The 21,671-nt window shown below is 38.0% G+C and overlaps 1 protein-coding gene and 1 pseudogene across 2 annotated transcripts in view; one reads left to right on the top strand and one right to left on the bottom strand.

Annotated features, from left to right (window-relative positions):
• The window catches only part of EGF (epidermal growth factor), a 93,264-nt gene that overhangs the window by 35,044 nt on the left and 36,549 nt on the right, over positions 1-21,671 (top strand). For both annotated transcript variants that reach the window (XM_055342499.1, XM_055342498.1), the window contains exons 6-11: positions 6,857-6,982; positions 8,257-8,379; positions 14,177-14,299; positions 15,182-15,307; positions 16,377-16,513; positions 18,784-18,932. In XM_055342499.1, the coding sequence (XP_055198474.1) occupies positions 6,857-6,982; positions 8,257-8,379; positions 14,177-14,299; positions 15,182-15,307; positions 16,377-16,513; positions 18,784-18,932 (784 nt within the window). The remainder of the gene's footprint in view (positions 1-6,856; positions 6,983-8,256; positions 8,380-14,176; positions 14,300-15,181; positions 15,308-16,376; positions 16,514-18,783; positions 18,933-21,671) is intronic.
• LOC129521220 (60S ribosomal protein L30-like) lies at positions 11,824-12,154 on the bottom strand (annotated as a pseudogene).

Raw genomic sequence — 21,671 nt, 5'->3', positions numbered from 1 at the left:
CAGATGCTCAGCCACTGAGCAACCCAGGTGTCCTTCTGTATTCTTTAAATGTAGATTCTAATTTTATGTGGTATACATTTTGTTTATGCATTCATCTGTCCATGGGTATGTGGGTTACTTCCATGTTTCAGCTATTGTGAATAATGCTGAAATGAACATGACGAATATCTCGTCAAGACTCTCCTTTTGATTCTTTCGGATATATATATGCAGAAGTGAATTGCTGGATCATATGATATTTCCATTTTTAATTTTTTGAGGAACCACCATACTATATTCCATGCAGTGGCTATACCATATTATATTTCCACCAACACTTATTTTCTGTTTTCATGTGATTTTGAATGATCAGTTCAAACATCCAAATCTGTTATTTTTCATAGAAATCTTAGTAAAATGTGGATGACTATATCTTCCTAACATTATTTATAGATGGTTATTGACATTTTGTTAATAACTAGGGTCGCACAAAGATAAATGTCAGTGGGACAATCATCAGACTGGTTTGAGGCAAAGCTGGGTTTTTTTTTTAAGATTTTATTTATTTATTTGAGAGAGGGAGAGAGAAAGAGAGAGAAGCTGGGGGTGGGGGCGGAGAGAGCATTACCAGAGGATGGGGCAGAGGGAGAGGGAGAAGCAGACTCCCCACTGAGCCGGGAGCTTGATGCAGAGCCCCATCCCAGGACCTTGAGATCATGACCTGAGCCAAGGCAGATGCATAACTAACTGAACCATCCAGGTGTTCCCACAGCTGGGTTTTAAATGCAGGCTTGCCCTGATAACAAATTTTTGCCCTTTGAAATAAATGTCTTTTAAGTACTTGGAATGGTTCTCTATTATTTTTCTGTCTTCTTTCTTGCTATTGGCTCTCATTTTTTGCTGATTTCCACAAGCCTAACCATGGACTCTGTTTATTTTCTAATCTGAAGCATTTCTTTGCCACTTATTTGTTGTTGTTGAAGAAACAAGAATATTTGTCCTGTATAATTTTCCACACTCTGGACTTTGCAGATTATAACCCCATGGTGTCATTTAACATGATTCCATATTTCCTATAAACAGGTAGTTTTGGCCTAGAAGGCTGATCAGATTCAGATTTTTTTGTAGGATCACTTAAAGGTGGTACTGTATGCTTTCTATTGATCACACCAGGGAGCATGCAGTGGCTAATTCTAGTTCTTACTGTGATGTTCAAGGTTTGTCAGCAGTTTAGGTGTTGCCAAAGTGGTCCATCCATTGTAAAGTTTCCCATCAGCCTTCCACATAATAGTTTTAGAAGCTATTGATTATCATTGCCTAGAGCCATTTTTTCATTAGAGTTTCAAAGAGGTGACACTCTAATTCTATCACTGCTTATGCATTTGTTAGCGGAAGGAGTTTTCTACTTCAGCTATGATTTCCCTGGGGAGGATCTTTTATAGGAAAAGTAAATTAAATGTTTGATTCTTTCCCATATCTGTTTTCAGATAAAGGGTATCTTTTTAAGCAGCTTGATAAACTCATAGATTTAAAAAAAATATTTGACATGTTTCATTCACTACAGTTATTATCATTTGACTCTCAATTGTACCATTTTTCTCCAAGAGGAGCCCTGAATTGAGGCTTCTAGTCTTTGTGGGAGAGAAGACCAATAGGGGTCTCAGCTGCCCTCTCCCAGTAGCTGTCTCTGGCAGTCTGGAAAGCTGGGCTGAGGCTACCTCTGGGCTCACTGGAATCATGTAGTCACTTGTACCAATGGGGAATGCAGTGGAGATGGGTGGTGACAATGAGAGTGGCATGAACACCTCACATCTCCATCTTTATGCTATGGGCTGGTCATAATCACACTTGTAAGAAGTGGGTACAAAATAAGAAAAGACTTGAGTGGGCCCACGGGGCTCATCTGAGAGTAAAAAGCATGTATTTTTTAACTGCTCAGAGGCTGTTGATTTGTTTACTTTCTGATTCTTAGAGGGGTTTAGATGGATAAGGATCCAAAGTACCTGAATTCTGGCTAAGTGGGGTTTGTTTTCATTGCAATTAGGAATTCCAAGAGACATTCTTTTTTTTTAATTTTTCATTTATTTATGATAGTCACACACACACACACAGAGAGAGAGAGAGAGAGAGAGAGAGAGAGAGAGAGGCAGAGAGAGAAGCAGGCTCCATGCACCAGGAGCCTGATGTGGGATTTGATCCCGGGTCTCCAGGATCGCGCCCTGGGCCAAAGGCAGGAGCCAAACCGCTGCGCCACCCAGGGATCCCTCCAAGAGACATTCTTGTATTGTTTTCCTTGTTATTTTCTATGAACAAAGAAGAATAAACCTACATTATACAGTCTGGGAAGTTTTTTGAGGAAATTGAAGAAGTCATTTATTCAGGGAACTCATTGATGAGGAAGAGAATAAATAAATGAAACAAAAATATAACTAGTTTCTTATAGAAAACAGATATAAGGGCAGCCTGGGTAGCTCAGTGGTTTAGCGCCACCTTCAGCCCAGGGCATGATTCTGGAGACCCGGAATCGAGTCCCACGTCAGGTTCCCTGCATGGAGCCTGCTTCTCCCTCTGCCTGTGTCTCTGCCTCTCTCTCTCTCTCTCTCTGTGTGTGTGTCTCTCATGAATAAATAAATAAAACCTTAAAAAAAGAAAACAGATATAATATTGTATATGTAATATTTAATTTTCTTTAAAAATTTAGTTACATATATGTACATACATACAAGTATACATATATAATGCACACACAAGTGTCTGTCTATCTTTCTATGTATCTAGAGATGGTATCTATAACCAGAAGATTTGAGCTTGACTTTCAGGTTTACCCCTTATTACTTAAGATATGGTTTCTTAATAAAATGAAAGATAATAAGATAATATGTGCTCTGCATAGCTCAAGGGCTTGTCATGAAAATTAAATGAGATCATGTAAATGCTTTATAAAACGTTATTTGAATTTTTATTGTATATATTAAATACTGGAGGTGCTAATATTGCAGTATAAGACTGGTTAAAGTAAATAGGTTTAAATGGAAGAGACTAGAAAGGCTTTGTTGATGAGCGAGTCTTATACTGAATTTGAGGTTGAGGGAAGATGATCAGTAGATGGGGAATCCCATCTGCATTGTTTCAGAAGTGGGCCAGGGTAAAGTCTATAGATTTTCTTGGTGCAGAAAAGCTCATGAAAGCCTGTGTGTTAGGCAGGCAGTTATTGAAGGTGCAGTTGGTGGTGGACATTAACTCCATGATTAGGAGCTTTAATTTGATCTCAGAGGTAATTAAGCTGCACTGCTGAGCTCTGGGAAGGGGTGTTATCTGAGGTCAGCAGCAGCGATTTGAGTGCTAGCTTTGGCCTAATTTGAAGCTAAAGAACAGCAGAGATTAAAGAGATTACACAAAAATATAGCCTTCAATCCTCTATGTTTTGCCACTTCCTAAAATGACCTTTTAAAGTGTTTAGTGCCTGAACTCAGGTCGCTTTCTTAGCCTAACCATTTAGAGGAGAATGGTGATTGTTTTGTTGCCCATCTTCATCATTAAAGACTGAGATATATTGCTAATGAGTACGAGTCAAACCATCAGCAGCATGGTAGCATGGAAGGGGTACTGGGCTAGCATAGTCTATCTGAGTTCTAACCCTCAGGTTGACTGGAAATTCAAGGAGGAACTAAAGGTTCCTCCTTGCAAGTGACATGATCACAGGTTTTTTTTTTGTGTGTGTGCATTAATTTTATGTTTGTAGCATACCTGAGTTGTGAAAGGGCACCATGCTGTGTGCTTTCTGGGCTATAAAATGTGAATGAGATACACGAGATGGTGATGATGATGATGATGATGATGATGATGATGATAATGATGATGATAAGAGCACAGGTAAGCATAGGAGAGAGGAAGGAGAAAAGTACAAAAGAGGGATAAATAATAGTGGATCTAGATAAGAACAGAGTATTTCCTGTACCCTGAACACAGTTGTTTTCCTTCACTAAGCAGTTTGAATCCCTATTAACACATTATAAGCAGTAATTAAGGTTTGAGACTCCTTAGAGGAATTTACCACAAACATCTGATTCTGTATAGAACCATAAAAAAATTTTTAAGTAAGGGAACTCAGAATATTTATTCTAACACTTTTATTTCATTGATTAGGAAACCAAGGTGAAAGAGATAATGATCGATGTAAAGGCAGAACCAGAAAACTTGGTTTTCCTAGTCCTTAATCCAGTACTCACCTATCATACTGGGTTTGGCAAGATTTTTTTAAGGGATATTTTTAAGAAGCCTAATTCCTCAATTTTTTATTACCTCAGGAAAGTGGTAACACTTTGGTGCCTTTAAAAGGCCGAATCAGAGGATTGGCTCTTCACCTAGTAGGGTGCTGCTGCATTCACAAATCATTTAATAAAGCCAGTTAGATCTTCAAATTAAAAAAGAAAGGCCAAGTCAGACATTTCTGTATTTTTATTGTTGTTATTCCCTTTCAAACTTTATAAAAATTAAAGTTCAAAAGGATACATGTCCTTTTTTTTTCTAGCAATTCAAAGTGGGTGCATTTTGTCTCCTATTTTTAGTCATTTACTTTTAAAATTTGGATCATTTTATTTTTTCGTTTTACTTAGTTAAAATTTTAACATCTGAAGCATGTAGGAATCTGAAAGCAATGTAGCTATACATGTGTGATTGGTGTAAAAACCACATACAAGAAACAAAATGTTTGGAATCAATATCCAAGAAACTTGTGTAGATCTGAACTGATTCAGTACATAATAATGCAACAGTATTGAATAACTGGCAAGATTGCTTTTGTATTTAATTCTGTCATGACATCTGAATAAACAAGTTTAAAAGAACTAAGTTCATAACAGACTTGCTAAAGGGAGGTGTTCATAACTGTAGGGAGGTTGGGATATTTCATCAATACATTAGGCAGGTGTTTCTCAAAGTGTGGTATGAAGACTCTTGACAACAGAATCACTCAGATTTAGTTGAAAATGCAGATTCCTGAGCCTTTTTCTTGATTCACCAAATCAGGATCTCTAAAGGGTAAAATGCCAGGTAGTCTCAATGCACACTGGGGACATTTTCAAGAGGGCAAGAATATGTTTTTACTGTGTCATGGTGTTCTTGGTCAAGAAGAGTGTTTAGTGACTTGAACTAGAAGGAAATTGGTAGAGTTAGAGTGAGGAGACATCTCACTTATTAAGTATATAAGCAGAGACCAGCAGAACAGCCCTACTTGGAGAATGGTCTCAATTTCTTGCACTGGTGAGCTCAGGCTCTCGCTGATTTGGTCCCTGTGTCATTCACAGCAAGACTGTTTTTAGCAGTCCTTCCTTTGGGTCCTTGACACTTCTCATTATTCACAGGCTGTCAGTGATCACATCTCTGCCAGGGCTCCAGATCCATGACCCTGGTCTTCTTCCTTTGCTATCACCTCTTGCCAGAGTTCTGGCCTCCATATCTACCTGGATCCTGAAATCTTCCCTTAGACTCAAGTTTAACTCTGTATTTCCCAGAATATTTTTACAAAGGTCCTGTCATTGTTAAAATTGGCAAAAAGTAAGATGGAGCAAAATTTGAATAGGGGTATATCTGTTACTAGTTTGTCTCTTGATCTTGGCTCTGAAAATCAAAGGTACAAAGTTGGCCTTTTGTTGTTCCATATATTTGGCTAATTCAGCCCAAGCACATACCCCACTAAGCAGATCTTACTATTTACCATGGGTTATTTTGTAAAACATGGAATACTGCCAGCAATAAACTCAGAAATTTGGGGATAAGACATATGGCAGTGGCATATTTTAAGTCTGAAAGATGTTGTTCTTTAAATAAAGATCCTAAAAACAGCCTAAAAACAGATATATATATATATATATATATATATATATATCAAACTTATAACTATTATACTTAAAAAAAGATGTTCTTAGGATTAAAGCTTTTTTTCTTAAACAGATATTTCATTTTCAGAATTTTTGTTTATATGCTTTATTATATTCTTTTTATAAAAGTAAACCAGAATGAGTGAAATAAAGGGGATTAAGAGTACAGTTATCTTTTTCTAAAAAAAGATTTTATTTATTTATGAATTTATTTGTTCATGAGAGACACAGAAAGAGAGGCAGAGACAGGCAGAAGGAGAAGCAGGCTCCCCATGGGAGCCCTATGCGGGACTCGATCCCAAGACCCCAAGATCACGACCTGAACCAAAGGCAGACACTCAGGTGCACCAAGAGTACACTTACCTTGAAGAACACTGAGAAATGTATAAAATTATATATGTATAAATATAAACATATATTAAAAAGTAAAGCAGAGGGGTGTCTGGATGGTGCAGCTGGTTAAGCACTTTCTCTTGGTTTCTGCTCAGGTGGTAGGCTCAGGTCATGATCTCAGGGTCATGAGACTCAGTTGGGCAAGGGGTTCAGGCTCAGTGCCAAACTGCTTAAGACTCTCTCTCTCTCTCCCTTTCCCCCTCCCCTGTGTGCTCACGGTCTCTCTCTCTCAAATAAATAAAGAAATCTTTAAAAAAAAATAAGTAAAGCAGAATGAAAAAGCTAGTAAGATGTGTTTAGTGTTTGTAATCCAAGGAATGAAATCTCCAGCTAATTAGGATGTCCAATCCCAAGTACTTTGGTAGGAATAGCACAATTAGAGAAATAAGTGGGCTGCCTCTCTGAATGCCTCAGAATCCAGGCTAATACCGTTTGGCTCCTGAGCAGTGCCACCACTGTGAAAGACAACACCCCTGCTCTTGTCACAGGGAAATTAGACTTCTAAACACCACAAAGGATCAAGGAGTGTCCCTGTCAAAATGCATCCCCACTCCAAATAAACCATCTTCTCTTTCATTTATTTTTCTCCCCATCTTCTCTTTTAGATCAGAAACTCTGCAAATGGAAGCAAGGTAACCGCAGAGGCAGCACGTGTGGTCAAGATTCAACATCCTATTCATGCACGTGTGCAGAGGGATATACTTTAAGCCAAGATGGAAAATACTGTGAAGGTAATGTGCAGGGTAGCTACCTAAAAGGCAAGGACAGCCCACCTGAGCCAGTGGCTGGTCTTCAGTGGGTCATCTAGAGCCTCAAAGCAAAACCAATTTGAGGTTTTCCCCCTTTTTCTCCAGAAAAGTGATTTTATTTTTTCTTCCATTAAAGTTTTTGTAATACCTTTCAGATCTTTATGCGTCATGTTCCTAGATCAAATACTCACAGAGGCTACTCAGAACTTAATATAAGGCAGGGATTCTCTGAGTGGACTCCGTGGACCTCTGTGGGTTTGACAGTGTGCAAAGTGTTAGTATTTTCAAATTGTTTAAGGTAGTACGGTTCCATGACTATCATTAGATCCTCAAAGAGTGACTTCCATACCACATCCCATAACGTTCTGGTAGGAATTTTGGGAAACTGTGCACTGAGACTGTTTACCTGGGGTTCCTCCTATTTTGAAGCTTCAGGTCCAGTTCAGTGAACCCAGGAGAAATACTGTACTTTCTCCTGGGAAGTCCAGTGAGTTACTAATTAAGAGCATCCAATGACTGTAGCACTCATTCAGTAGAATTAGTTGGGGTGAGATGTCGGGTAAAGCTGATATTTAAGTATAAGTTAAGTATATGGCTTCTGCTCACCGGAGACTAGTGGGGGAGAGCCATTGCATAGAACATTGGCCTGAAAGCTGGGTTTCTGCCGGAGTGAATCTGCTGGGGAATGTTCCTATATTCAAGTGAAGGGCTCCTGTCAGCCCTGAGAGTGCTGAAGAGCAGAGCAGGGGATGTCATATCCTGATCAAGGACTTTCAAGAGTCCCTGACTTCAATGGCTACATTTTTCATGGGAAATTGTACTACTTTTTCCTGAAGGCAATTTTCGTATGAAAATACAGATTTATTTGAAAGCATAAACTGTGACAATAAAAATGACTTTCGTGACAATGAACTGACTTATTTCATTATTTGCCAGGGTAGCAAAAACTGTCTTAGGGCAGCCCAGGTGGCTCAGTGGTTTAGCACCTGCCTTCAGCCCAGGGCGTGATCCTGGAGACCCGGGATCGAGTCCCACATCGGGCTCCCTGCGTGGAGCCTGCTTCTCCCCCTGCCTGTGTCTCTGCCTCTCTCTGTGTGTCTCTAATGAATAAATAAATAAAATCTTTAAAAAAAAACAGACTTTCCATTCTCAGTTATAGCAAATAAAAGTGTGAGATATTATACTTTGTGCTCATTAGTAATATTACAATTTATTTAAAAAATAACCATTTATGTTTTACTGTCGTCATTGTATAGATGTCAATGAATGTGCCTTTTGGAATCATGGCTGTACTCTTGGGTGTGAAAACATCCCTGGATCTTATTATTGCACATGCCCTGTAGGATTTATTCTGCTTCCTGATGGGAAACGGTGTCATCGTAAGTATTTATCGCATTATTTTCTTTCATTTTCAGTGATGTTTCTAAGGTAGCTATGATCTGGGTTGGTGGTCCTTGATCAGCAGTATGCATCAGAATTATCTTGATATTTTATAATGTACATGAATGACTAGACCCCAGATTTATTAAATTAAAACCTCTAAGGTTGGGAAACACGTATATAAATCTCTCTCTATATATATATATATTTCTTGTTTCTTTATCCATATTTTACTGTGTATCTCTGAAAGATAAGCATGTAAAAACTCAATCATGATACTTTATTATATCTAAAACACTAGCTGTGATTCCCTGCTATCATCTATTATCTAGTTAGTTTTTAGGTATAATCACAATACCATTGTCACCTGAAAAAAAAATCAGCAATAATTCCCTAATAACATCAAATGTTGTCTAGGTGTTCAAATTACCTTAAAAGGTTTTTTTAAAACAGTTGGTTCGTTTGACTAACCATCCAGACAAGAACTATGTATTCTATTAGCTTAATACTTCACTTTTATTCTACAGATTCCCTCACTTCTTTTTGTCTTTCCCTGAGTGACTTGTTTCACTTAGCGTTATGCCATCTCGATCCATCCAAGTTTTTGCAAATGTCAATATTTCATTTTTATGAATAATAGTCCATTACACACACACTCACACACACACACACATCCAATTACATCCAATTCTCCTTTATTCATTTATCTGTTGATGGACACTTAGGCTGCTTCCATAATTTGGCTATTGTCAAAATGCTGCAATAAACATAGGGGTGCATGTATCCTTTTGATCAGTGTTTTCATATTTTTTGGGTAAATATCCAGTAGTGTTATTCTGACAGGAGTGAAGTGATATCTCATTTTGGTTTTGATTTGTATTTCTCTAATAATGTGATGTTGAGCGTCTTTTCATGTGTCTGTTGGTTACCTGTAGGTCTTTTTTGGAGGAATATCTGCTTATGTCTTCTGCCTATTTTAAAATTGGATTTTTTTTTGTTTTTTGGGTGTTGAGTTGTATCAGTTCTTTATATATTTTACATACTAACTCCTTGTCAGATATGTCATTTACAAATATCCTTCCCATCCAGTGGTTGTCTTTTTGTTTCATTGATTGCCTCCCTTGCTGTTCAGAAACTTTTTCATTTGATGTAGTTTCAAGAACTTATTTTTGCTTTTGTTTTCCTTGCCTTAGGAGACATATTTAGACATTGCTATGGCCAATTTCAGAAAAATTCCTGCCAGTGCTCTCTTTATGGATTTTTATGGCTTCAGGTCTTATGTTTAGTTCTTTAATCTATCTTGAGTTTATTTTTGTGGATGGCGAAATAGAGTGGTCTGGTTTCATTCCTTTACAAGTAGCTATCCAGTTTTCCTAACACCATTTGTTAAAGAGACTGTCTTTTTCCCATTGCATATTCTTGACTCCTTTGTTGAAGATTGCTGACAATATAATTATGAGTTTATTTCTGGGCTCTCTATTCTGTTCTGTTAATCTATGTGTCTATATTTGTGCCGGTACCACATTGTTTTGATTACTACAGTTTTGTAATACATCTTGAAACCTGGGATTGTGATACCTCCAGTTTTGCCTTTCTTTTTCAAGGTTTCTTTGGCTATTCAGTCTTTAGTGTTTCCCTACAAATGTTAGGATTATTTGTTTTAGTTTAGTTCTATGAAAAATGCTATTGATATTTTGATAAGGATTACATTAAATCTGTAGATTGCTTTGGGTGAGTAGAATAGACATTTTAGCAATATCGGTTCTTCCAATCCATAAGCATGGAATATCTTTCCATTTATTTGTGTCATCTTGACTTTATTTTATCAGTGTTTTATAGTGTTTAGGGTACAGGCTTCTCACTTCTTTGGTTAAATTTATTCCTTAATATCTTATTGTTTTGGTGGTACTGTATATGTGATTTTTTTTTAAATTTCACTTTCTGTGGCTTCATTATTAGTGTATAGGAATGTAGGATATTTCTGTAGATAGATTTTGTGTTCTGTGACTTTACTGAATTCACTTATCAGTTCTAATAGTTTTTTGGTGGAGTCTTTAGGGTTTTCCTCTGTAGTATCATGTCATCTACAAATAATGAGAGTCATCTTCCTTACCAATTTGGATACTTTTTATTTCTTTGTGTTGCCTAGTTGCTATGGCTAGGATTTCCAGTATTATGTTGAATAAAAATTGTGAGTGGACATCCTTGGCCCCTGTGTTATTAATGGGTCAGTCTGGGACCACTTTGGCCTTGAGTTGAGTCATAACAGATGTTTGCCAGGGCTGTGACTGCACCAAACTGCAGGGTACTCTCCCTATGTTTGTCTCCTGAGAGGCTTTCAGTGGTGGCTGGGGCTCGCAGTCAGACTTGATGTCTATCCCGAGTTGCACTCAAACATGTGTGTGGTTATCTTCCCTTCTCCCCAGCACAGGAGTCACTTTTGAGTGGTGCTGGCCTCTGATGCGGCTCTTTGCATTATGCCAATCTTGTGGAGCCACTTTGGAGAACTCTTGCCTAGGACAGGTTAGATGCAGTAGGGGTCTACAGGAGAGCGTGGGGGCAGGATGTATTGTTAGTGAGCTAGGTGGAGAGTGTTGGCACTACTGATTCCCATAGGTGTCTGTGTATCTGGGCCAGGGGTGGGGGAGAGAAATAGCATGAGCCAGCTCTTTTGTTCCTGGAGAAGTCTCCTAAAGATCCTTTCCCCTCTAGTGAACATTTAGAGATTAGTAAATAAATCTCCTTTTTGTATACTACAGGTGTTTTTCTAACTGCTGCTTCTATGCTGTATCTCAGTTTGCTCTTTGTTGTGCTGTCTCCTCAAGGGTGGGGATTCAGCTTCAGCTGAGCTCACTGGTATTTAAAGGTCCTGCTGTTTGAGCCAAGCCTCTTTTCATAGCTAAATGTTATGGTACTTCATCTTCCCAGTGTGGGTCCCCCCCATGCCTGGGATGGGGAGCCTGGGGTGAGGGTCTGCTCTTCTCCATTCTCTGTGCTTGCATTGGCACTTCCACCCAAGGTATGTCTTGCCATGTCACTTTGGGTCCTAGCCATGTCACTACAACGAGCTGTGGACAGTTTTTTTCTGCCAGTCTCCAGGTTGTTTTCTGGGTTATTTACACTGATGTGGGTGTTATCTAGATTTATCCATGGGATGAGGTGAGCTTAGTATCTTCCTACTCTGACACCCTCCAAGGAAGTTGTTTGGGCATATCTTTATTTATTTATTTATTTATTATTATTTATTTATTTATTTATTTATGATAGTCACACACAGAGAGAGAGAGAGAGAGAGAGAGAGAGAGAGAGGCAGAGACACAGGCAGAGGGAGAAGCAGGCTCCATGCACCGGGAGCCCGACGTGGGATTCGATCCCGGGTCCCCAGGATCACGCCCTGGGCCAAAGGCAGGCGCCAAACCGCTGCGCCACCCAGGGATCCCCTGTTTGGGCATATTTTTAATGATATCAAAATCATCTGGATGAGTAACAGCTAGTGTGTATACTCTCTGATATTTTCCACATGCTGTGCCTAATTTAGTGTTATTGCCACTCTAGTGATGGACACCAGTTTGGGCCAACATGGTACAGTACTCTACTGTAGATTTCTGCAAGGCTGGGCAACAGTGGCTAGTGAGGATGACCAGTTTTGTTTGTCTTGTCTAATCATTTCAGAGTTTTCTTGTATTGCGGTCTGTACTTTCCACTCTTCATAATGAGTTTGAGCCTAGAGTTGATCTACTCCACCAACTTTTTCATGTGCTGTGAGGCCACCATCTTCCCGCCTTAGGTATAGGACAGTTTCCAAACAAGAACAGCCACTAAGGTAGTTGAAATTGAGAAAGAGTCCAACAGTCTTTCAATGAATGGTTGTAGCAGCCATTAACAATAATATCCTAGATTCATTACTTCACCAAGGGTTTCAAATGGTGATATCTAGTTGTATTATTTAGTTTTAGTTGTACTTCATAAAGAGCACTTTTGCTCATTAACTTTTTGGTTACCTCAAGATATAATTCTTACATTAAAGGCAGAATAAATGTTGGATTTTTCTTCTTATTTTTTTATTTATATAAGTAAATTATATTATTCCTTAACACTTTCCAAAGAAGAGGAGTGTTTTCAAAAATTAAATATTACTATGAAGTCATGGATTTTTAACATTTTTTAATATGGCTCAACCTATTGTAGTTATTATCCTTACCAATGAGCAAGTTATTTCTTGTTGGCCAGTGGGAGCTTCTTCAAAGACCCCAGTAGTCTTCAATAGTTTCCTTGTTATCTTGTAGGATATATTTTCCAGGCTTATCTTATATATTCTATGTTCTAGACCTGGCATTAGCAATTTCTTAAAGAATGATACTTCTTTTTAATGAGAAAATTACATTTAGAGAACATAATCTGCTACTACTAGGTTAGTCATTGTGTCTAGCCTTTCAGGCCATCAGAGCCAGGAAAACACATTTTAAAGAGAGAAATAAAGTATAAATTTATATGGACATGCCCACTTTCAATTTAAGATTACATACTCTCATACCTTCTTATAGATTTCTTATGAATCTACTAACATAGCTAAGTAGAAATTAATATTTAAGACCATATGCATTGTCTAACCCTGTTCCAGAGATGATGATGAATAGATCAGTCTGAGTGTGGTAAGTGCTTATAACATTTAAGGCATTTAAAAATAGTTGGATGGTAATGAATTTACCATGGGTAATGGTAATGAAATTACCCACTACATTTGTTCCTGTCTCTGGAACTTTCCCTTCTAATACCATGTAATTTACCAGTTGGCAAGTATACTTAAGTGCATGATGTTAATGTGTTATGGAATATACTATGTGATATGCATAATCTCATTTGATTGTCAAAACTTCTAAGACCTCTATAGTACATGTATTTTATATTTTAATCTTTGATTTTCTTGTAATTTATTTTGATGTATGGTGTAAGGTAGGGATGTAACTTTTCAAATCATTTCTCAGTTATTTCTGTGCCATGTTGGATGATCATTCACATGATCAATGATTTAAAATACCTTTACCACAGGGGCATCTGGGTAGCTCAGTTGGTTAAGCATCTGACTCTTGGTTTTGGCGCAGGTCATATGATCTCATGGCTTGTGGGTTTACATCAGGCTCCACACTCAATGGAGAGTCTAGTTGAAGATTTCTCCTCCTCTGCCTCTCCTCAACTTGTGTGTGCACATGCTTGCAAGCTCTCTCTCTCAAATAAATAAACAAATCTTTAAAAAATACATTTATCATATACTACATTCTTATGCATACCTGAGTCTTTTTCTAAAATGAGCTTTCTCTCTGGCTCTATTATCTTTTCTGTCTATACCTGCACTTATTTAGTTAATGCTCCTTTATGATACATTTTCATATTTGTTAAGAGCCTCTCACTCTCTTCCTACACCTAACCACACTCATACCATGCTCTTAGTTTTTTTACGTATACAATTAGTTTTCCAGATGAACTTGCAAATCATTTGGCTAAGTTACATTTAAAATATTTTGGAATTTTGATGATTAATAACTTTGAAAATGTTATTTGACATAGAAGAAACTTAGAGGAAGCTAGAATCATTTGCCAAAAAGAAGTCTTTCTTTAATTTTTTAGATTTGAGAATTTTCTGTATTTTTACATCACCCTTACCACAGCATTTCATAAATGTCTTTATGAAATGTCATTAACTTACTCTTTTTAGTGTAGCATTTTTAGCAGTTGATTTTGCTAAATTTCCACAAATCTGACTTAACACTAATCTTGACCTTATGCTTCAATGATTAGAATTAATTGCCTGTCCGAGCAATACATCTAAATGTAGCCATGACTGTGTTCTGACATCAGATGGTCCCATATGTTTCTGTCCTGAAGGCTCAGTGCTTGAGGCAGATGGAAAAACATGTAGTGGTAAGTTTATTTACTTTTTGTTTGTTTGAAAACAAACTTTCTGAGTGACACCTAAAGATTGATCTTTGATATAATGGAGAAGAGACTTTCCAACATTATACTTGAAAAGATATTGGTGCAGCAGAATAGTATGTAGATTTTTGTCGGGTTTTTATTTGTGTGCTTTTTGCTTTTAGACAGCATAGGGTGGTGGTTATGAGCAAGGGCTTTGGAGTTAGACAGCTCTGAGGTAGCATTCATTACCTGTTACAAGCAGTGTTATTTTGGACTAGTTACTTGCCCTCCCTTAGTTTCATTTTTTTTCATCTGTAGAAGTTAGTAGACCTGCCTCCTGGATTTGTGGCCAGCATTGAACAAGATGATTGATGTAGAGTCTTTAGTTTATTCCTTGTAGGGAATTAATGCCTCTCTACTTTTATCTTCATAGAGATTTAAGCATATAGAGGGCTGATATAACTTAAAATTAGCATAAAGTTATGTGTGGCTTTTTTTTAAAATAAAGAAAGCAAAAGAAAATCACAGGGCCAGAAATATATGTGAGAAAAAAATACATTACTCACTTGCAAGAATTAGACCAGCTGTCAAACTCATCAAAATATATTTTTTATTCCACTGTCAGTACACTTGTTTTTCAAACTCAGTGATAGTACAGAGGCCAAGGGTTGCTGGGTTGTGAAGGGTTAACATTCAAGACATGGGGTTATAGGAAAATGGAATATGATGACATTTTGCTCCTAGTCTCTGAAAAATAAATTTGATTGCAGCAGCATACAAGATTGTGGAAATGATTTTAAAAATCAACATATACTTAGTTCACTCACTATTTTGATGAAAAATTGTTTTATTTTTGAATGCATCATTAACAAGTGCTTGTTTTTGTAGGCTGTTCATCACCTGATAATGGTGGATGTAGCCAGCTCTGCCTCCCCCTCAGCCCAGTATCCTGGGAATGTGGTTGCTTTCCTGGGTATGACCTACAACTGGACAAACAAAGCTGTGCAGCATCAGGTTAGTGCTGTGGACTTTGAAAGTGTGTCGCTGCAAAAAGATTATGTGAAACATTTTATTTAGAAAGATGGAGAGTTACGTTGCTTTTGGCTTCTGAGTAGAATGTCTGACTTTTTATTTTTGGAAATAGAAAACAAATAACATTGTAAACATAAATAAGAATCACAAAAATCATGTTTTTGAGGAATGTTTTTAAGTTTACTAGTACTCAGCAAAGATTTGTCATGACATTTAGTATGGCATTCCAGTATATGCGAAAATCACGACCAGAATAGTCTTAAAACACTTTATAGTTTAGAAGTGTGTAATAAATATTTGTTGATTGATTTGATTTTCATCTCTCCAGTGAATGTAACTATCATAATACTTTGACAAAAACTGTCCTTTTTATGTCAAAATTTAATATGTTGCTGAATGCTTGAATAATTTTTTCATCTTCTGATATTACATCTCTTAGTCTTTCAGCAGCCTTGGATTCCTAGATTTATACCAAATTGATGTTATCTCTCCTAGGTTGATTATGCTTGTAATCTGAGATGACATAATGATGAGCCTGAAGAGCTTGATTTAGAGCCCAAGACTCTTAACTTCCTAGGGCGTTAGTGAATATAGCATAATCTGAGCTCTGAAAATTATCAGAGGTCTTGTTATTAACCCGAATAATCGTGCCTCCCTTTCAGAAGTACTCAGGTCAGAGAATGGTATTTATTTGGACATGAATTTGTATAATCTGCTAATATTAAGATGTTTCTATATGTGTGAAGCAAGGAGATTATGGGACAAAGACTTGCATCATCTAGCTGTGGGATTAGCTATTTAATGCTGGCTCTTTTTATAAGTAATTTGCATTTTAAAAGCAGGCAGAGGGGAATCCAGTAAAATGGAATTCTGGTAAAATATCGCCTCATAGAAGAAATCTTCTTGACTGTCTTAACCTATACCACATTTGGTGGGAAATTAAGAAGGCAAAAACTGTAGAAAGAGGATACAGTGAAAAGGAAAAGTCAGAAGTGCTTATCGGGTTCCAAGGCATATTTTAAATACAGCCATACTTGAATTTGGTTAACAGGACCACAACCATTTTTGCTGTTTGCCAATTCTCAAGATATTCGACACATGCATTTTGATGGAACAGATTATGGAACCCTGCTCAGCCAGCAAATCGGAATGGTTTTTGCCCTTGATCACGACCCTGTGGAAAATAAGGTATGGTTTTGTCACTTGAACAGATGTGGCTATGCTTTAAGGGCAGAGTAGAGGATTTTATCCTAACAGATGACCTGAGCTACTTGAAAATCCTGTGCTAAACTCAGAATGAATAGGCATAGAAAAATGTACATACAGACATTGGAGCATAATTTGGGAAATTTCAAGGACACTCTTATTCTCATAACCTTATCCTAGTCCTTACAAATGATTCAGTCATTTTATTGAGAATGGTTGAGCAGGATCTTTATTTTTTAAAGATTTTATTTATTTATTCATGAAAGAGAGAGAGAGGGAGAATGAGAGGCAGAGACACAGGCAGAGGGAGAAGCAGGCTCCATGCAGGGAGCCTGACGTGGGACTCGATCCTGGGACTCCAGGATCACGCCCTGGGCCAAAGGCAGGTGCTGAACTGCTGAGCCACCCAGGGATCCCCGGTTGAACAGGATCTTAAATTTAGCTTCTCTTTGGAGATGAGTCTGGAAGGCTAGCACAGTGCTGTACACTCAGGAGGACTGCCATAAATAGTTTTTTAGGTATTTGCGGATAGCAGAAGGAGTGAGAGGTTGGGTGGGTTATATTTGTCCTCAGCATGTACTTAAAACAAGATGTTATGGTGTCTTCTGGAGGTTAATCACATGGTAATTATAAATATACATAGTTATTAGTTAATTAGTTATTACTAGATAGTGCATTAATTTCTAGGATTTTAAACTTTGTATTTTTGTATCTTCCTGCTTTGAAGCAGTCTGGTAAATGGTCAAAAAGAGACAGAGTGAAGCAGATTGATTCTGTGTGTAATTGCTATGGATTGATAGCCAAATATAACTATTTTTGCAAATAGAAGTTTCATACTCAAACACTAGCAAAAAAAAAAAATCCTTCTTTCTTTTCCTTGAACTGAATCTATTGGACTCCATGGAAGAATTGTATTTGTAGAAAGAAACAATTAATAGAAAAAAGTCAGTTCAAGATTCATTTATTACCAAACTAATTTTTTTTCCCTCAACACAGTCAGCATTAGACCCAGAATGAACTTACAGTCATGTGGCTGTTTTTCATTTCCCTGGTTAAGTTCTCTTGCTCTTGCTCATCAAACTGTGGTCCTTGGACTGGCAGCATCAACATCACCTGGAGCTTGTTAGAATTGCAGACTCCCAGGCTCTACTTCTGACCCCTGAAGCAGAATCTCCATTTTAACAAGATTTCCAGATGATTCACATGCACATTTGAGTTTGAGAAGAGCTCCAGCTTAGTGTTTTTAATAGGAGAAGTACCCATTTTTGTATTATGGAATAAAACCTTTTCTGTTTTATCTACAAAGATGATAATCCACTAGTTAATAAATTACCATTGTATGAACATTCTCATCATTTATTATAGGTTTATGTACATATACATACTCAGTTAAAATTCCACCAATGCCATCATTAAGTTGTCAGCTGACCCACAGCTGTTTTTAAAACTCTCACAAAATTCTTGTATCTGTTTGCTAGTCTGCATAGGAGACTTAAAAAAAGAGCTTTGCACCTGCAAGTTAGGTTCTGTTGACCAAGGTGGATTAATTAAAATGAAATTCAATATGGCCAGAGATCAAAGAAACTTTAGCAAATATCTAGACCTTGTCATTTTTAAGTAAGAAAATTTTAGTAAAGAAAAATTTTTAATAAAGAAAAATTAAGGTTAATGACTTGGCCAACGCAATTAAACAAAGAAGGGCCCAAACCAGGAGAGGGACCTGTAGGTCCAGGCTTGCAGTGAAGTGTAGTCCGCAGATTGAACAGCAAAAGATACAGCCTGGCTTGTAGCCCCCACTAAACTGCTCATCATAGCTCTCTTTCAGGCTGTAGAACCCATTAGAGTTTTAAGTACAATGGCTTTGTTATTGACCAATTATCAAAGATTAATAAATTACCCAGTAGCAATAGAAATGTGTGCTAGGCACAGGACTACAGGACCACACACACACACACACACACACACACACACACACACACATATATAACTCTTTTTTAGTTTAATATTATCCGCATTTAACCAATGAGGACACTGAAGGTCTGAGACATGGAGGAACTTGCTTATGTTTACACACATCTGGGAAGCAGCAGAGGTAGAAGGTGGAATCCAATTTGCAACTGTGTCTATCTCCAAAGCCAAGCTCTTAATGATTACACTATATGATCTGAAGATTTAATAACCGTGTTTATATATATTCCACATGAATTTTTAAAAACAAATCTGACAGAAATGCCTATGTTCTTTTTTTGTAGATATACTTTGCCCATACAGCCTTGAAGTGGATAGAGAGAGCTAACATGGATGGTTCCCAGCGAGAAAAGCTTATTGAGGAAGCAGTGGATGTGCCAGAAGGTCTTGCCATAGATTGGATTGACCGTAAATTCTACTGGACAGACAGAGGGTATGCTTCCCCCTTTAGTTTTAAGCCACATGGGATGGGAGTGATGGCATAGGTAATACCGCTGGCCTCATCCTCTACTTTGAACCCAAGAAAATATTGCTGGGCACTTGGGTGGGACTGGAGGAAAGATGCCCCTAACACTGTCCATTTTCCCTCCACTTTCTCCACACTACCAAGCAGGATGTTCCTCTTCTCATCAAGACTGGATCTATATCCAAGGGAGAATGGTGAGGACCAAGAAAGCAACATGTGTTTTTGCACTGTAGGCTGTGGTAATCGGAGAAATGCAAAGACTGTCTGAATACAATCAATTTTTTGATATGGATAAGGCCCTATCCTGGGTAATGGAGATGCAAAGAAGCCTGAGGAGTGTCCATCTTTGCAGTAGGCTCATAGTTTAGCCAGGGAGCTAAGGCACGTGGACCCAGAAAAAAAAAAAAAACAGTACAAATGCTTGTTCTACATATCAGTACAAGAGATATATAAATAAGGCTGGGCATAAATAATTGCCAAATGAAGTGTGTCCACACCCAGAGGGAGCTTTGGAAGAGGTTCCAGGAATCAAGTAGCCCAACCCCCCTCATTTTAGAGACCGGAATTCACCTTCTGTCTCCCTGTGAATGAGCATGAAGGAGGGAGCAAGGCTTCACATGGGAGTTGTGAACAAAGTCCTCACAAGATTGGAGAGATGGTCTACTTTCCCTTATGTGGGAAAGAACAGAACAGAACAACAACTCTGATGTGTCTGCCACCCTGGGACAGGGTGCTTTTATATGCTTTTATATGCTTTTAGGGCTCTAGGAGGGGCAGTTGCATTTGGTGTATGTATGGCCTGTGTGAGCCCCAGGAGTGGTGGTGGTAGGAGGAGGGAGAAGGAAGGAAGTGGGTGCTCCTGTGTGTGCTAATGAGAGCCCTCTCCTTGCTTCCAAGAGAGACAGCTAACCACAGAGTATAGGCAGCTGTCACAAGATAGTGTTTAAATTCTCTGTGCTCTAGCATGTTTTCTCAGAATAACTTAAAGCCATAGAGTGTAATGGTAGCCAACTTATGCAACTGAGTTAAAGTAAAAGAAGATGATAGAATTAGGAGTTCACCTAGGAGTTCATCTCTATGAAATCAGCGGTCCCAATTCAGAAGGAGAGGTCCCAGGGAACAGGTTTATATGCTTGGGGGTAGGTTTTCTATGTCCTAGGAACATGGGAAACAAATGGTGTTTTAAAAACGAGCCAACTGTACAGTGGTGTGCAGTTATCAATAACATGGTACTTTTATGTCCAGGGTAAGTATATTTTTGTTCATTCATTCATTTTGGTTTACATAAACATACTTTTATTCCTTTATTCTTTGGATATCCATTTATTGAATAACTGAAATGCACTAGACATTGTGCTAATAGCTTTATATCCATAACACTATGAATCCCAAAAAAGGTAAGTTTTCTTATCCCCAATTTAAAGATTAAAAAATTGGGAATTAAAGAGGAAGGTACCTTTCCCAATGGCAAGCAGCCAGCAAAAGGTAGATCTGGAATTTCAGTTGTAGTAATGATAAAAATCATAATAGCAACCTCTTCTGTGTTGAACCTACTTAAAAGGACATTTAAAAATGTCAGCTGTGCATAATAACAGAGCTTGTCCATGGTTGTTCTCCGAAGGGTAAACGTTGATCAGGACAGCAGATGTGAGCCGCTCTTGGTCTCTCTGAGGAGCCAGGTCTCCTCATATTTCCCACATTTGCACAGCACCTTTAATTTTAACAACATTTGATTAATGGCCTCATGGTACCTCCTGCAAGGCAATGCCTTCAGGAGCTAGTCACACACCTCCGTGTCCCAGAGAGTCAGACCTCAAATTCCCTAGTTCATTGGCTTCAGTAATAACAAGCCCTTCTAAGTCCTCTTCCCTCTAACAGCAGCTGTTAAAAAGAAAACCTTTAATTTGTCTGGAAATGAGAGGTTTATAGCTTGAAAACCTTGATATTAGCTAGAAATTGGATTTAAATAACTGAGATTCCAAGCTCATGATTTTAGATTATATGGTAACTTTTAACCAGTTAAAAGAGCCAGAGTGGATGCTTACAGTTTATATTGGCTGAGGAAAAGACAGATTCAAATTAACATCTAACAATAGGAAGGAAGCTAATTGATAATTCCACTGGCAATACTATTATTTAGCATTGAGGAATCCTGATTCTTAAAGTCAAAAGCCCAGTAAAAATTAATCAGGAGGGTAAAAACATATGTTCACTCATGATTGATACCTACCAGGTGGAATAAATCACTCTTTTAGGGTTCCAGATGGACAACTGCTATGCTGGAAACAGGGTGGGTTTTGGAGCATGCCAGTGGCATCCAGGCCAATTAGATCATGGATAAAAAGAGAAAGATGCTCCACTAGATCAAGGGTCATGCTTGAACTCCTATGCACCCAAATATCTGTGCTCGTCTTTGCTTTCTCATTACCAACACGGAGTTAGGGATTTGTTTTCTGCTGAATCAAATAGACGTGTATTATTGGGTGAACCCCTTGGGGAGCTTTGAAAGTAAATTCCAGCAATCCTACCTAAGACAGCTCCAGATTCAGGAGCTTATGTCACTCTTGATTCTCATCATTTCACTCCTGCTCAAAACAGTAAGAATTCAGAGATGATGTAACAGTGAAACCAGAATTGACAGTTTTATCTCCCCTGGTCACAAGCAAGTGGCCTCAGAATTCCTTCCCTCCCACCAAGGGACAGGCT

Source organism: Nyctereutes procyonoides, unplaced genomic scaffold (assembly GCF_905146905.1).
Source record: "Nyctereutes procyonoides isolate TBG_1078 unplaced genomic scaffold, NYPRO_anot_genome, whole genome shotgun sequence".
Taxonomy (NCBI): domain Eukaryota; kingdom Metazoa; phylum Chordata; class Mammalia; order Carnivora; family Canidae; genus Nyctereutes; species Nyctereutes procyonoides.
The sequence above is the reverse complement of the archived record's forward strand: the minus strand, read 5'-3'. Positions and strand labels throughout refer to the sequence as shown.